This window comes from Benincasa hispida, chromosome 3, assembly GCF_027475165.1.
Source record: "Benincasa hispida cultivar pf3 chromosome 3, pf3_genome.v1.1, whole genome shotgun sequence".
NCBI lineage: Eukaryota > Viridiplantae > Streptophyta > Magnoliopsida > Cucurbitales > Cucurbitaceae > Benincasa > Benincasa hispida.
The window spans coordinates 13,047,018-13,064,100 of NC_143480.1; the positions used below are offsets into that span (position 1 = coordinate 13,047,018).

Sequence of the window (17,083 nt, forward strand, 5' to 3'; positions counted from 1 at the left end):
GTTTTTAATTAATTAACGTTTTTTTAGGAAAAAAATGTCGAGTAATGTGATTTTGGACAAGAAAATGTCAAGTAAAAGGGTTAAAAAAGCAGAGATTGATGGAATATTTTGGATATTTTCACGCAAACTTTTACTTGACATGTTTTTCGTGTCAAGTAATATAAGGTCTTACTTGACACGTTTCACGTGTCAAGTATACGAAGCTCTTACATGACATTTTTTTCGGTCAAGTAAAATATAAAAAAAAAATTGCCTAATAATATTTTTTTCAAATAAAATATCTTATTTTTTGAAACCCTAGTCGTTCGTGAAGTCCATCGCGCTATCCATCGAAGTTTCTTTCCTCCCGCCTTGTCTTCTCTCCCATCACATCGTCGACCTCTGCAACCATCAACTATTGTAGCGTCTCGTCCATCGACCGATCTAGCCATCGATTGTTGCAGCGCCGTTCATCCGTCGACCATTGCGGGTCTCACCATCGCCGTTGTGATAGATGCTCAAACATGGTCTGTGATCAACACTTTCAGTATTGGGAGGTTCGATTTACCTTGATTCGTTCTCATCACCTATCACCTATTTGATTTAATTTTGGATTATACACTCAATTTTTATCTTAGATTATAGGATTCGAAGAGTTTGAAGGATTACAAATGTTGTGTAGTAAGGTTACTGTACAAATTTTGAAGGGTAATTGTTGTGCCTTAGTAGCTTCGTCTCTTAACCCCTCTTAAAAAGTCTTTGTACCAATTCATAATGGATTTATGTTGTGTTTTGGAAGATTAAGTATCAGAGTCTACTGTAAGTTTGTTGATATATTGATATGTGCCTCAATTTCATAATTACTATGATAAATTTTAAAACCTTGGATTAGTTTCAAGATATTGACTTGGGAAGATGGATATTGCAATCATTCAAAATTGAAAAACCCATATGGGAAGCATGACAGAGTATGGAATGGTCAAAGATAATGATGAACATGTTACGTCATACTGTGGATCAAATATTTATAATAGTAAGTTAACAATGCTTAAGGTATATTATTCTTTAAAATATTTTAATTTATGTGCTTAATTTTTATCTTATTCAAACTTTACATCAGGACTGTGGGAAGTCGACAAGTTCTAGAAATCACAACTGGTTTTCTTTGAGAATATTTTTACTAGCAATTTATCTTCTCCTCCTATTGACTAGGTGCGTGCAAATTTCATTTTCATTGCTATATGAGAAAATCCAAAAAATGGGGCATAGCATAAATTTTAACAAAATAATCATAATATTAATAATAATGGTCATAATTGATAGCGAAGGTCACTTTTGAATGGTTTTGCCTTTGCCTCATTTGGATTTGATTGATTGGAAATTTGCGATGGTAATATTTTTCTAAGTGTATAAGGTGGGGAGGGGTGTGTTACCAAAAACAAAACAAATCATATGTAATTGAGAGGTGAGAGGATTCAAAAGAAAACTAACAATAATATCCAATTTTTTATTCCTATATTACAAATTTGTTTCATTTTGGTCCATATACTTTTTAAAATGTGTAGTTATTGAACTTTAATTAGCTATTTTGGTCTTTATCTTTTATTTTATTTTTAACAAATTAATGACATAGTTTTGAGTACCAAAATTTGGATTCTTCATTTGAAAATGAAGCACTTCGTAAGCCCATTAAGGAGTTGAAAAATCAAATTCAAAACATGCCAAGATCTAGGCATGGTAGTTGCTCCAAGAATAAAATCCGAAAGAAGTAAAATTCAAATGTTGGGGTCATAGTTAGTCTCATGTTCTATCTTACTTAATTTATGCATTAAGGTTGTAACTATTAGTTATGATAATTTTTAACTTGTTTAATTTATACTGTTATATTCATATCATAGGAGAAGAAAGTTGTTAGTGTATCAACCACACATGAGGAAGGGAAGAAGGTGAAGGAGATGGAAGCTATTAGTGTACAACCGATCTTGAAGGTGAATTGTGTATTATGAGGTAAATTTACTATTAGTTACTTATAAAATTATAACTTGGTGGTTTTAGGAGAAAGTTTAAGAGAATGCGGGAAAGGATGAGGAAGTGATTGCTATTAGTGTACCACCAATCTTGAAGGTGAATTGTATAAGTCCCATGTTCTTCTATCTTATTTAGAAATGAACATTTTACTCGTGTTCTATCTTCATTGTGCTAGGAAAAAGCTTCAAAGACAATGCCAAAAGAGAATGAAGTTACTAGTGCACCATCCAATTTATCAATATCCTTGAAGTCTATTCTTAGGTACGCTGAAAAGGTAATGGTTGATGAGACTAGTATTTCCTTCCGACTACCTATTGAGCTCTTTGGTTTTGGCCAAAAGAGTTATGTTCTGCGAGAAGATGTGATCGAATTTTGTAGCATGCAAAAAGTGAAGACTTTATCAATGGTGGCTTATATCACATAAGTAAATGTTATTAGTTTATTACATATTATCACTTTATTAATTAGTAGTAAGTTAATGTGTTCGATCTATTATTGTAGGTACCTATACTCGTTCATTGTTGATTCAAATAAAGGGACGAAGTATATTTTTGTAGATCCATCTCTTATATTCGCGGGCCAAAATACTCGAGAAGTTAGAGCTCAGAACCTTTATAGTAGATTAATGACTTCTGAACACGGTCAATTAGTTATTGCTTTTTATAATCCCGGGTAAGTATAATTAGTTATACTCATGTTCGGAACCTTATACTCATGTTTTACCTTTTCCTATTTTGTTCCAATGTAGAATTGTGTTGGGATCATTGTACTTGAAAGCTCCTTATACTCATGTTCTACCTGTTCCTGTAATTTTCCAGTGTAGAATTGTGTTGGAATCATTATACTTGAAAGCTCCTTATACTCATGTTCTACCTTAATGTAATGAGTTACCTTCATGTTTCATACTAATTAGTTGTGTATTTTATTTAGTGATCATTGGTTGTTAATTATTATCAATGCGTATGATGACGTGGTGTACTATCTTGACTCATTGAAAACAAGTTCACGAGAAGATATCAAATACATAACAAATATGTAAGCTAACTTTGCTTGAGTTTTTTCTTTTTTTTTTGGTATAAAGTTTATTTCATTTTGAATATTATACTATACTCTTTGACGAATGTAGGAAAATGACCATTTTTCTGTCTAAAAAAATTTGCAAAAGACTCGAAAAACCATATTCTAGAAAATAATAAAGGTAAGTATAAAAGCATTGAAAAAATTAATAGAATGATGTTTATTTAATGCATTTGTATGATATGTATTAATTGTTGACTTTGTATTGTAGTGTCCTTTACAAGTGGAAACTACCGAATGTGGGTATTATGTTATGAGATATATGCGAGGAATCATGACTAAAGCGGTATGTCTTTAAACTATTTATATATATTGTAACATTATAAATAGTATAAATAGTAAATATATATATATATATATATATATATATATATTTGACTTTCTATGTTTTATAGATTGATATGAGGAGCTCGTACTCGCAACTTGAATTGGATGAAGTATGCGTGGAATGGGTTGAATATTTAGGTCGTTATATCTGATGGACTTACTATAAATTTTGTATATGTGACTATATGGGAATGCCCAAAACTTTTTTTTGTGTAAATGTTTTGTTTAGCCATTATAGGTTATATACTTCAAAGAAATGTGTGGTGGAGAATAGAATTTTAGTCTTGTGATTTTTGGAATACGTAGTACATATAGATTGGTCTTACAATTTTGGAATTATCATATATTGGGGTGGGTTGATAGAGTATATACTGTTGTACGATTGGTTTTGTAAATTTTGGAATCGTTCATATATATGGAAGGTAATAGAAGAATGAGATTGTTTATTTTAGTATTCTGAATTGTTATGTTGAATATATTGGGCTGATATGTAGACCTGAAATATGTGCAACTGTTTATTTTAATTGATGAAATTGTCTTATTGGAATAAATGTAATGCAAGGAATGAGAAATGAAAATTAAGTTTGAATGTTTAATTTGAAAAAAAAAAATATAGATGACAATGAAAATGTGTCAAGAATTAGATTACTGTTTATTTTAACTGTTTATTTTAATAAAATGTGTCAAGAATTAAATATGTGCAACTGTTTATTTTAATTGACAAATAAAAAATGTTAAGAGTAATCACAATAATAAGTATCAAGAATTAATACATTTGACATGTCATCAGTGTCAAGTGTATTATATTTCTTGACACAGAAATTGAAGGATCTCTTAACGAAGAGCATCCATGAGCGCGTTCGGATCTTTTCGATTTCATTGTGACTGAAATACAACACGTACATTCTAACAGATAGTTATGCAATTTACACGAATTAACGGCATGTTAAGAAAAATTAATTACAAGGGATTGAGTTCACATAGCAGTTGAAGACTCTCTTCAAACTCGAACTTAACGCAACGGAAGAACCTCTATGAACTCTATCGCCCAGCAAATCAGTCGGTTACGGCAGCACGATCGTCTACACGAATGGCAGTAACACGAACAAGTATGAACAAGTAAGAAGCGGAGATAGCACCATCAGTTAGAGCCCTTGGTATTCTCGGAGTGAGAATCCAAAGTGTGGTCTTTGGTGAATTTGGTAGGGGTAGGAGGAAAGGCTGATCGTATAGACGACAAGAAAATGGGAGAGAAAGCTATCGTATAGCGGAATGTTTATCATTTAGACAAAGCTATACGATCATGTAGGTTTTACTAAGCGATCATCTAGTAATAGGTAAACGATAGTTTAGAAAATACGGCACGCTAGGCAATCGTTTAGGAAAGCTAAGCGATCGTTTAGAGAAAGGCGTGCGAACGTTTAGACGTGGGTGTGCGATCGTTTAGACGATGAGACTCTATCGTATAGGCTCTCAGGTAAGAGATCAAGACTTTTTCACACCGATTGCGATTTTTTCGAACTTTTTGCCAAATGAAACAAATTTTCATTTATTCTTTGGTTACCATAACCGAATACGGCTTCTCCCACTAACGCACGATTGAGGAGAATATTTCGGCCAATTATCTCATAATTAACCAATTTAATAATAAATGAATATAATCATGTTATATTCTTACCCTATAGTTTGATATTACATATCTACTATAGTAATTTCTCCTCCATTTGATATAAATCATATTTATATCTAATTTTCTCCAAAATAATGTATCTTATACATTTAGCCAATTATATCATATATAATTAACCGATTCAATTATATCATATATATAATTGAACTCTCTCTTGTCTATTTGAATATTTCAAACTGATTCAAACACTGATTCTCGACTTTATCCAAGCTACCTAGGGAACCTTATGGACTTGTGGCTCGAAGCTCCAACGGTACGTGAATAACTGACTAAACTCTTTAGCCATGAGATCCGTCATCCGTTAAATGCCAGACATTCCACTAAAGACCAATAGCTAAACTCTTTTTACCATAGATATATTTCTATGTCCATTGGATATAACCAATCATGAGTACGATGACCCTTCACAGATGCTCGTAAGTACAGTTGAACCAATTTACCGTTTTGCCCCTATAGTTACATCTCACTCCTTAAGTACCACTAATTCCTCTAATGAACAATACAACATAGTCCAACTATGTGTGAACACCTCTCGGGCCAAGAAAATGTGTGTGGCACCATATTGTTCAAGCCCTAGAATTAGCTCTTAAGGGAGCTATCTATTTATTTGCCCCTGCCTCGGGGAAGGAGTGAATTCCATCTTGTATAGCTAAGTTCCCAGCTCCCAAATCAGACGAATCCCCAAAATGGTAGGTTTGAATCGGTGACCTGGCCACTTGCACCCATACAAATCAAAGGACCGCCCTCAATGGCAGGAGTTCCCAACTCACTCAGGATTGAGGTCATGTTACCTATGGTCATCCTAGTGAAGTGAAGTCTCTGTCATGAACGATGTTATATAACGAGACGTTAACACTTCGTGGTTAGATCTTATACAAACTCTTTGTATAGGACGCCCCCGCTCGCATGTCCCCTACACGAATGATCAGGATCAGACCATCTGTGACAAGTCACAACACTTGTGACCATTCCACAAAGCGGGCTGCATCTGTAGCATTGCCAGGATAAGGTTTTCCTCTTATATCCATATACTATAGACCATTTTGGTTATCACTCAAGACATCATCCACTTGTATGTTACCATATACATGCTTAAGTTACATACAGATAACAAAGGATTTTAAGTTTATTGGTTTGTGGTAAAGCAAATAAAACATACAACTGAGCAAAATCAAGATGTGAAGTAAATATCATATATTATATAACACAAGCGTTCGTACAAACAGTTTACAAACTACAGGACACAAGACTTTAAGGCATCAATCCCAACAATCTCCCACTTGTCCTAAAGCGAAGTGGGGTGTACATAATGTTGGGTTTTATGTCCTAAAAACTCACAGTTTGTAAAATAATAAACATCTTCTATAATCAATATACTTGTTATTGATTTCATAAATTGTATGGAAGTCTAAATCCAATAAACTAAGACCCATGACTATTGTATGAGTACTTGAACTTTATGTGGAGACATAAGAGTGGATCAGGTTCGAGTAAATAGTCAAAATGATCTATGGTACATGAATGAGGTTGGGTACCTTATTCTGGTAACACCATTGGATGTGGCCTACTCTGTAGTTGTTACAAAGAGTTGTAAAGTGCTACATATGATGTGATCCTAATTCGTATATGTTATAACATGAGGAGTAGGAGCATCTTATGCAATGAGTTTGCATAAGATCAGGACCAAGAAATTAGTCACTCTTACTTTATAACGTTGTTTACTATTTAAGACTGACTATTTCTCCTAGATGACCTAGGTAACTCGATCTTAATCCTGAGCTAACTATGAACTCCCGTTTATTCGGGATTGCACTTAGATTTGCATAGTTGAGGGTTGGCTCAACAGCGATGGCTCAATAAGACTCCCATTTCAGGGGTAAGACTGGATATATAGCTGGGGACATGGGGTACAAGACGGAGTTCACACCTACCCGATTTAGGGATAGGAGAAAGTTTGTTCTCTCAAGTACTGAATCCAGGTCTTGAACAAGGGGCTTCACCCTCTCACTAGGCTGAGAAAGTTTGGTTTAGTGATTGAATCACAAACCAGTTGTTCATTAGAGGATCAGTAGGAACTTGAGGAATAAGACGTAATCTCGGGGGTAAAACAAATATTTGACCCATCCATTATTACGAATAACCTGTGAAAGGTCGACTTGCTGATTATGGTTAAATCATGTGGACATAATTATCTACAATGAATGGGGGGTGCAACTATGGGTTTTAGTGGAGTGACCCATTAGTTAACGAATGAGGATTAATTCGGTCTAATGAGTTTAGCCAATTAATCTCGGATCGTTGGATCCCATGATCTGTAGGTCCGAGAGGTCCCCCTACTAGCTCGTAATGGACTAGCTTTAGAAAAGTGTGATAAGTTAATTTGAAACGTTCAAATAAGAATTAAGGGAATCAGTAATTATATGAGATATAATTATATGTTTAATTTTAGAATTAAATAGAATAGGAGAATTTATATATTTAAATATGATTTAAATATATAAAGATGGATATGTGTTAAAATTAATTTAATATTTGACATTAAATTAATTAAGTTTTATTTAATAATTAATTTATGAAATTAATTAAATTTTTCATTTTAAAATCAAAATAGATTTAATAAAATCAAAATTTGATTTTTTGAGATAAAATTGAAAAAGGAAAATAAAACAAACAAAACACATAAAATGAAAAACGAGGTTTTTCATTATCCATCATCAAGTAGCTCACTCAAATGGCATTATCATTGTCTTGTCTTCTCCAAGCATGAGCTGCAACCCATGTAACTCTTCTCTTTGCATGTTGATATGCAATATAATGAAGAGCTTGGAGTTAAAATCGGGCATACAATCTATAGAGATTTTAAGAGAAAAATGGGTTTGAAGAAAGAGTTCTTCAGCTGATTTTATGCAGTGAGCATTTCTCCTTCTACCCTTGATTCAAGCTTGTTTTGAGTCCCACAACTCAATCTAGAGCACCAAGAGAATAGTGGGGAAGATCTTGAGGTGGTCTACAATAAGATTTGGAGAAGATAGCAGTTGGTGAAGAAGCTTTGAAGAAATTCTACAAGAGGTATGTCTTGAAACTCTTTTTTTTCTGCAAAAGCATGCATTATATTTTTGCCAAAATTAGTGAATTTGAGTGTTTAGATGATCCTTGTGCTTCCGCTACTGTTGATACAATCCTACACATAAAACTAGTACAAAACAATAAACCAGGGCATAAAAGTCCAGTATAAGAAAATCTCCCACTTGCCCTAGTCCCGTCGCGGCCGATCTTGTAGACCCATGCTCTGAAGGTGACCCTCAAACATTATAAGAGAGCCTTCGTAAACGGGTCTACAACATTGTGCTCTAAAGCGATCTTCGTGACGATCGCGTCCCCTTGATGCACTATCTCGCGGATTAGATGATACTTCCGCTCTATGTGTTTCTCGCGCCTGTGACTTCTCGGCTCCTTGGAGTTCGCCACTACCCCACTATTATCACAATAGAGGGTAATGGACCTAGACATATCTGGAACAACTTCCAGTTCTGTCAAGAACTTCCTGAGCTAGACGACCTCCTTAGCAGCTTCGCAAGCTGCTACGTACTCCGCCTCTATAGTGGAGTCGACGATGCACCCCTACTTAATGCTTCGCCACACTACAGCTTCAGAGTAAAGACTAAACCTGATGTGGACTTGCAAGAGTCCTTATCAGTCTGAAAGTCAGAATCTGTGTATCCAGTAAGGATCAAATTCCTAGATCCAGACACGAGTATGTAATCCCTCGTTCTCCGAAGATACTTGAGGATGTTCTTCACTGTGGTCCAGTGACCCTGGCCTGGGTTTAGACTGATACCTACTAACTATGCCCACAGCGTAGCAGATGTCTGGACGAGTACAAAGCATCGTGTACATCAAATTGCCAACAGCAAGCGCATATGGGACCCATCTCATCTCCTCAACCTCTTGAGGTGTCTTAGGACACATGTCCTTAGACAAAGTGACTCCATACCTGAATGGTAGTAGGTCCCGCTTGGAGTCCTGCATCGAGTACTTGAACAATATCTTGTCAGTGTACCCAACAGAGACTTTTGGCTTTACAATGATTATGAAGAATCCACTGAAGGCTATCGTATTAGATCGGACCGGTTTGTGAAGCGATGAAGGGTTAAATATTAAGGTGGGTTGGATAGGAAGGAAAACAGCCACTATTTGTGGGAAAGGCTATAACTTTAGTCTTTGTTTAATTTTGTCATACTATTTTCAATCCATGTATACTATTAAATGGAGTTATTGCTTGTTGATTTCTATTTGTATTTACCCAAAACTGCATAACTCTTTCGTGTCCTTGTATAATAAAGCTTGTTCTATTTTTATCTTTTTTGACTTTCTAATTTTTCATTAAATTCAACTCTAAATTTGAATTTGATCAACTTTATACCAGTAAGGAATTGACTTCCCATTATTATTTTTAGGATTTTTCGCTAGTTATGAGCTTAATTTGTAGGTAAATACTCTTTTTTTGGACATTATTTTTCTAGTTGTGTGTTTGGTACATTTTATTTACTTCCTTATTTTGTTTTGTTCTGAGATTTTCCTTATTGTGGAAAGTTCTTTGACTATTTTATTAATTTATTTGCCCACATATTAGTTGATTGTATTAGTACAATAAATATGGAGGTGGAGATGTTGTTTAATAAAAATTAGGATCATCTTTGACACTCATATTTATTATTTTTTGGGAGATTCTCAAAAATAGAAAAAGAAAGAAATTATTTATACAAAATAGTAAAATTTAGTTTTTTTTATAGAGATTAATAGAAGTATATTAGTGTCTATTAGCAATAGAAACAGATAGAAATCTATCATTAATACTATGTGATAGACGCGGATAGAAGTTTATCAGTGTTTATCATTGTTTTTTTTTTTTATGTTATTTCTATAAATAGTTTGACATTTTTTCTATTCGTGAAAATTTTTCTTATTTTTAAATATAAAGTAGGGTTGAGAGCGACTTTAAAATGACATTAAAATCAATTTTGTTACTTTCAAAATCACTTTCAAACATTTTTTTTTTCAAAAGTTATTGAAATAAAATTTGAAGACATGAAAATAACATTTGAAAGTTGTTGAAGATTGTCCAAGGTGAGATCTAAGCCCATCTGTGACTCCAAACCCAAATGGAGTTAAGAGCTTGCATTGAGATCCGTGTGTCCTAAAAGGAAAGTCAAACTCCCAAGTTCAAAGTCGACCAATCGAGTTTGAGGAATTTCATTAAAGAGAAATGACTGAGTTTTTCTCGCCATTAGCACTCTGCAACCTCGATGACAACACCCAATATAATACACATATATTTCCAAGCGAGAACATTGGCCTTTAATCCAACACCAATAGTCTCGAAGAGTAAGTGATTCTCTTTATACTTAGTTGAATTAAAATTCTTTGTATACTAATCTAGGTATTAAAGTATATTCGACTCGGTACCACGTCATTACGAATATTTTTGCATGTCAGCTCCAACGATCTGTTCAGACCAGGGAGGAGAGTTTAAAAGGGTTGTGCCAATGTTTCATGCCAATAAAACTTAAAATTAAATATTGATAAATTGATTTTTGGATGATAATCAATTTGGGTCCCGCTTTCTTGGTTTTGTTTTTTTTGAGCTTTAAATTGTGAACTATAATTCTAGGTGGAGGTGCAATCTTATTATTCAATTCACAAGAAGTATGAAGATATGCCCACTAGTCGTTTAACTAACTATTTTTTGTCTTTAGAGATAGATTGTAACCTATTTTATTACTTGTTAGAGTCTAAATTAACTCTCAATTTAATAAAAAAGAACGAGTAGCTAATGATGCTACATACCTCTGGTTGATGAAATAGTCATAATAATATGTTAGCAACAATTAATAATGTGCAGTAAAATTTAATTTAGATTGGAAAAATAAGGCAAAATAAACAAACTGTTTAACAAAATTTAAAACCAATACAACAAAAGAAAAATAGATTTTAGTGTAGTGTTCTTCTTGATTTTTGTTTTTTGTTTTTAAGAATTAGTTTATGAGAAAATAAATGCAGGCATTTAATTGGGGTAAAAGGGCCAAACGTGTAGCAGTGGAGGATGTACACGGTACTAACTTCAACCTCCTCCACATCTATATTTGCTTATGTTAGTTGAAACCATTAATTTTCTCTATTCCTTGTCACCGCTTGCATTTTTTCCTATAATGTGCTAATGAAACATGGGGTGGGAATTTTTTTCACAATATTAAAATCATAAATTCTAAAAAGATTAATAAGTACTCTAAAAAAGTTTCTAACCATCCAATAATGTTGCCAACGTAAACATAACTTTAAAATATGTATCCTCAATCCAAAAAGTTAAAAGTTAAATTTATTACTCAAAATTAACTATACACACATAAATATGGCTTAAACTTCCAAAGTTGTTCATTATTTTAAAAAGTTTGTACATCTATTTAATCTTTTTGTTAACTCTATTTGTTCAATCCTTTTATGTACAATTACTAAATTATTCATCGTTGACGATTGGAGTGAATTATTTATGACCATGATGGGTGAGTGATCTTGAAAAGATGCAAATTTACTTGTTTTTTTTTTTTTTTTGCTTTGTCTTTTTTTAAATTAGAATACTGTCAATATAGTTCATTTTTGTCACTTTCCTAAAGAGGAGAATAAATTTGTCTATGCTCTCGTAGTTTTGACATTCCCTCAATATTGTTATTTAATACGAAAAGATGCTTTTACATATAACATTCTCTCCCTTATTTTTGATGAGGAGCTTTGGGATTAGTTGGTTATGATGTGTGTTTTGACACTTGAACTAAAAAAATCACTAAATTATTTAAGAATCACAATGAATTATTTTTAAATAGGTTCGAAGAGTTATTGTGGCATTAACTTCAAATTAATTAAATTATGAAAAAATAATTAAGTGTATCCCAAGTTGTAATTATCTTTGTGCATCCTACAAAATTGTTTAATCATAATTTATCACATGACAAATTATTCTTACTATTTTTTTAAAATATTTTAATTCATTATATATGTGTGATAAAAGTAAGATGCATAAAGATGGATGCATCTTGTTAAATACTAGTATTGAGCTTAAATTATAAAAGAATTACAATGTATATCTCAAACAGAAAAAGAGAATCAAGGACTGAAATTATAATGTAAAGAATAAAAGTAAAATGTAGTGTGATTAAAATTTGGGATGAGAGAGTGCAATATCAACTTGAAAATGTGGGCCAGTCGTTCATATTGGGCTTGATCTTCAGGCCCATAGAGAGATGTGTTTTGAATGCGGAGCCCGGCCCAAAAAAATGGTCAACAAGGAATACGGATTTCAGAGATAGCACATTGCAGTTATCAGAGAGCGAGAGAGTCAATGGTGTTGGGTAAGTAAGAATCTCCCTCTTCAACAAAGCAACCCCCTCACCTGTAGAGATACACACACAGAAACAAAGATGGAATGGTGCGAGTCGATGCCTAAAGTGGAGCTTCATGCTCACCTCAATGGCTCCATCAGAGATTCTACTCTTCTGTAACTTCCCTTTTCCCTATTATATCCATTTTCTCTCTTCTCTATACTTGCGACTTTGTTTCTGCCATTTATTTTTTATTTATTTTTTATTTTCATTTATTTGCTTCTGAGATGCTCTGTCTCTTACAGGGAACTTGCCAGAGACTTGGGTGAGAAGGGTGTCTTAGTTTTTTCTGATTTCGAACATGTCATCCTCAAAAGTAAGTATGCCATTTTCCTTTTCCTTCTTGGCTTCAGCGGTGTTTTAGTTGTTTTGGGAATGTACAAGAAAATAGGATCAATTAGCTTTCTAATTCAAGACTTCGAAATTTATCTTATCTAATGTTAGCAACTTTGAAACATGGTCTGTTGTTCCACAAAAATACTCTGCTGTTTGGATACTGACGTTTAATTCAAGTGTTCATAGTTTCATATAGGGTTCTCGATATAATCATGTTGGATTTCTTTCTTGTTTGTGATTATGATATATACTCTTCGTTTTTTGTTTTCAAGTTTTGAAAAACACAACTCCTACTCATATGTTTTATTGTTTGGTTGTCAACTCTTTTAAAGACTTTTTCAAAATCCAAACCAAGTTTTGAAAACTAGAAAAAAAAAATAAAATATAAAAAATAAAAAGAAACAGTTTTAAAAATTGTGTTTTTAAAACTTAGATAGCTAAAAATTTAAATGTTTACTTAGGAAAATGAAATCTACATGTGAGAAAACAAACACAATTTTCAAAAATCAAATGGTTATCAAATGAGCCTACAATTTTTGCTTGAGGGACAGAGTTCTTACCTGTTTCTTCATTCAGGTGATCGTTCTCTTGTTGAAGTGTTCAAGTTGTTTGACCTGATCCACATAATCACCACTGATCATACGACTATTACAAGAATCACCAGAGAAGTATGATCGCATCTTCTCTTTCTTTTTCTCTTTTTTTCTTTTTCCATTTTTAATCATTAAGTGTAGATGTAAGTTGTTTAACTTTCTCTTTTCAATTCTACTTTTCATCAGGTTGTTGAAGATTTTGCTTCTGAGAATGTTGTTTACATTGAGTTAAGAACAACTCCAAAGGTATCCTATCACTTGCTTTCAATTCAAAACTGTAGTTGGGTTGGTCTTGGTTGTGGAGGTTATAAATCAACTTGCATGGTGGAGAAATGATGGATTTCCATTTGAACAGAAAAATAAGTCAATTGGAATGAGCAAACGGTCATACATGGAAGCAGTTGTGGAAGGTCTGAAAAGTATCGATAGTGCTGATGTTGCTTTCATGCCACATGATGTTGCTGCCCAAAGTTTGTCAAATTCTCTGTCTATAGACAACACTAGTAATGTAATCCCAAGAAAAAGGATATATGTTAGACTTCTTCTAAGCATTGACCGACGAGAGACCACTGAAGATGCCATGGAAACTGTATGTTAGCGAAACAAACTCAACCTCGAACTTGTGCCTTTGATAATGGATGGCATGTTCACATTTTTCTTGCACTACTTACTGCAGGTGAAGCTTGCATTGGAATTGAAAGATGCAGGAGTAGTTGGTATTGATCTTTCAGGAAATCCAATTGTGGGTGAATGGTATATTCCGAAGGCTATTTGTTGTAAAATTTTTTGTATAAGTTGTAATAGAATCTAACAATTCTGGAACATGATGCAGGACCACCTTTTGGCCGGCTCTTCAATTTGCAAAAGAAAATGGCCTTGCCATAACACTTCACTGTGGCGAGGTACACTAGTTTTCCATGTACTCATGCTAGCTGGGACTTGAAACGCCCCCACCAGTTTAATCTTTATTCCTGGAAGTTAGTGCTTGTAGGTACCTAATCCAAAGGAGATACAAGCTATGCTAGACTTTTGGCCTCAGAGGATTGGCCATGCTTGTTTCTTTGAAGGAGAAGACTGGGAAAAGCTGAAATGTTTGAACATTCCGGTCAGAATTTGAGTAATTCTGCAATGATTTTTCTCTTCTTGACCTCTGTTTGAGACTGAAGTTTTCTTTGACAACCTTACGTTCTTTTGGTAAAGATTATTGACCATGAGTTTGACCATCTCTTGTAATTATCGACCATGGTTTTTGCTAAAGATTAAAAACCATCCCTTTTTGGGACGAAATGAGACATTTAATTCTTTTCCTTCCTACTTGTATTTAGCGCCGAAATTTTTTACTTTCATTTGCAACGTGTTGAATTGTTCCATGACCTCACATTGTGATTTTCTTCCCTTTCAGGTTGAAATTTGCTTGACATCCAACATCCGAACCAATTCAATCTCTTCACTAGATGTTCATCACTTTGGTTAGTTCCAATTCTTAAATGTCTTGAAAGGGTTCATTTAAGAAATTTAAAGTAGAACCTCAACGCAATTATTTATGATTGCAGCATATCTGCTTATTTTCTGTGACCAAAAGTTAGAATCACCGTTGTAACAACCTGTGATTGGCAATGCAGCTGACTTGTACAAAGCAAACCATCCTTTAGTAATATGCACTGATGATTCTGGGGTTTTCTCAACAAGCGTTTCAAAAGAATACAGTTTGGCAGCCTCTGCGTTTGGTAACTCAGAGCTATATTGTAATGCAGTGAACATTAGATTGAAATATAATGGTCTGAGACCCCTTGTTTTCTCCTAACAGGTCTTGGAAAAAAGGAAATATTTCAGTTGGCAAGAGATGCTATTGAATTTATATTTGCAGAAAATGAAATAAAGAAGATTCTGAAACAGGTGTTTGATTCTTTCGTTATGAACCTGGCTCTATGATCATAAGTGCATTTGAGATGTACGGTTTCGATTTATCACGGTAGTCAACTTATTGCTGCATTTCTAATTGTGAGGAACATTCTGACATTGATTTTGACAGACTCATTAAACTTTTTGTTTCTGCAGGTTATTGTAATGCATCTTTTAGTAGCTTCCTAGTCCTTGGACGGCATATTACATATGAATTTCTGAAGTCTGGATTCGGACAGCGTGAGATAAAGTAAACTTTGTGTTCAGCATTCTTGGATTATGAATAGAAATCTGATCGATTTGAAAAGGCTTCTACTTCTTTTGTGTTGTCTGTTCTTTAAACCTGTAGTCTTTACTCTTCTGAACACTTGTTAATTTAGATATAATAGATATAAGTTGGTTCATTCGCTCAACTTTCTTTCTCACTTCCGAGAGCCATAGACAGTTTCAATCTTCAAAGAAATTGATAAAGGCAACTGTCAAATCAACCAAAACTGAATCAAATAAAATAGGTCAAATCCATCAAAATCAAACAGCAATGAATCTCCGATCTTATATTTTCTATCAAATTGAACTTTCCATTCCCATTTGGAATGACTAAATCAAGCTAATCCAAGTCAGTTAAGGGTCGGTTTGGAATGAGTTTTCAAGTACTTCAAAGATGGCATTTTCCCACTTGAAAAGTCCTTTCAAGGAGGCCACAAGTCTCTGTCATTTTCTACCCAACAAAAGAATGAGAATTCTAAATCAGCATTCAAACCATCTTTTCCCACATTACATCCTTATATAAATATGTAATGTAAACCAAATATGTAGTGGGGATTCGCATGAATTCTCTTCGAATACTCAAATGATAACAAGGAGCAAAAAGCAAGATAAAAATGGGCAGGCTCCTGTTCTGTTTGGTCCTCTGGTTTATAATTATAAAAGAAAACAAACCCTTGTGAGCCTGGCTGTGGTAATCATAGCGAAACAAGTCAAAAGGGTTCTTAGAGAAAGACATTATAATGGAAAAACATGCCTCCACATCAAAATAACAAGTAGAATATGATGTCCATTTGGCTCCCAAAATCCACCAATCACGCAGTAACTTCATACCGTCAACTTTATGTAAAGTTAAAAGTTCATCAAACAAAGAGGTGGCCTAAACTCAAAGGAACCCCCATTTTTTCACTTCAATTTGGAGTAAAATGTATAAAGGGATGAGCAGAAGCAGAAGCTTCTCTGAGAAAATGGGTGGTGTTGCTCCACTTGCAATTGGCACGCGAGGCACTGTGGGGTCGCTGGTGATGAAGGAGATCGAGTATTTCACCAAGCTTGAACTTGAACGCCATGGCGGCTCTCACACTATAAGTGGAGATGCTTTGAGAAGAAGTGATTCTAAGGGAAGCTTTTGGCTCTTGTCTTTGACTTGGAAATGGAAGAAGAGAAAAAACAACAATGGGATTCTCCCTAACATTTGCTCTGCTGTTGAATTCTCAAAAAGCAATCGCTTTAATGGGATTCCTGGTTTCGGTTACAGGATTCTCAAAGATGACTTTCCCATTTGATTTTTTATTTCTTACTCCAATTCAAAAGGGTCTTGCTTGCTTCTCTTTTTTTTTTTCTTTTTCTTTTTTTAAATTGCTTTACTTTGCTCCGTTTGTGCTTCACTTTGAGGTTTGCAATGGTTTGAACTGGAAAAGGAAATAAGAATTCTGTTGCTGATTTGATTGAAA

At 33.9% G+C, this 17,083-nt stretch overlaps 3 protein-coding genes across 26 annotated transcripts; all 3 read left to right on the forward strand.

The window, feature by feature from the left end:
- Positions 1-291: 291 nt before the first annotated feature.
- Positions 292-3,865, forward strand: LOC120074273 (uncharacterized). Of its 12 annotated transcripts, none has more exons than XR_016528594.1 (10): positions 306-536; positions 872-1,012; positions 1,100-1,191; positions 1,878-1,986; positions 2,183-2,281; positions 2,509-2,679; positions 2,938-3,042; positions 3,134-3,205; positions 3,296-3,370; positions 3,480-3,865. XR_016528594.1 is itself a non-coding variant. In XM_090312223.1 (7 exons), the coding sequence occupies exons 3-6, from the start codon at positions 2,201-2,203 to the stop codon at positions 3,339-3,341; spliced, it is 390 nt and encodes a 129-aa protein (XP_090168349.1). In that variant the 5' UTR covers positions 306-536; positions 1,878-1,967; positions 2,035-2,200; the 3' UTR covers positions 3,342-3,370; positions 3,480-3,865. The 12 variants fall into 12 exon arrangements, 1 of the variants encoding a protein (XP_090168349.1); XR_005480946.2 differs by having other exon boundaries at positions 1,878-1,967; positions 2,035-2,281; XR_016528595.1 differs by lacking the exon at positions 1,100-1,191.
- An 8,588-nt stretch (positions 3,866-12,453) lies between these two features.
- LOC120072804 (adenosine/AMP deaminase family protein) lies at positions 12,454-15,778 on the forward strand. 13 transcript variants are annotated; one of them, XR_016528613.1, is made up of 12 exons: positions 12,454-12,650; positions 12,780-12,850; positions 13,447-13,538; positions 13,650-13,709; positions 13,819-14,052; positions 14,140-14,216; positions 14,296-14,365; positions 14,455-14,568; positions 14,866-14,932; positions 15,017-15,190; positions 15,271-15,435; positions 15,522-15,778. XR_016528613.1 is itself a non-coding variant. In XM_090312255.1 (12 exons), exons 1-11 carry the CDS (start codon positions 12,574-12,576, stop codon positions 15,393-15,395), a joined length of 1,092 nt encoding a protein of 363 aa, XP_090168381.1. In that variant the 5' UTR covers positions 12,454-12,573; the 3' UTR covers positions 15,396-15,414; positions 15,522-15,778. The 13 variants fall into 13 exon arrangements, 5 of the variants coding, with proteins under 5 accessions (XP_090168381.1, XP_038881244.1, XP_038881243.1 ...); XR_005480600.2 differs by having other exon boundaries at positions 15,271-15,414; XR_016528614.1 differs by having other exon boundaries at positions 15,271-15,359.
- Positions 15,779-16,416: 638 nt separating this feature from the next.
- Positions 16,417-17,083, forward strand: LOC120073447 (uncharacterized). Its single transcript, XM_039026297.2, has one exon. The coding sequence runs from the start codon at positions 16,556-16,558 to the stop codon at positions 16,913-16,915; it is 360 nt and encodes a 119-aa protein (XP_038882225.1). The 5' UTR covers positions 16,417-16,555; the 3' UTR covers positions 16,916-17,083.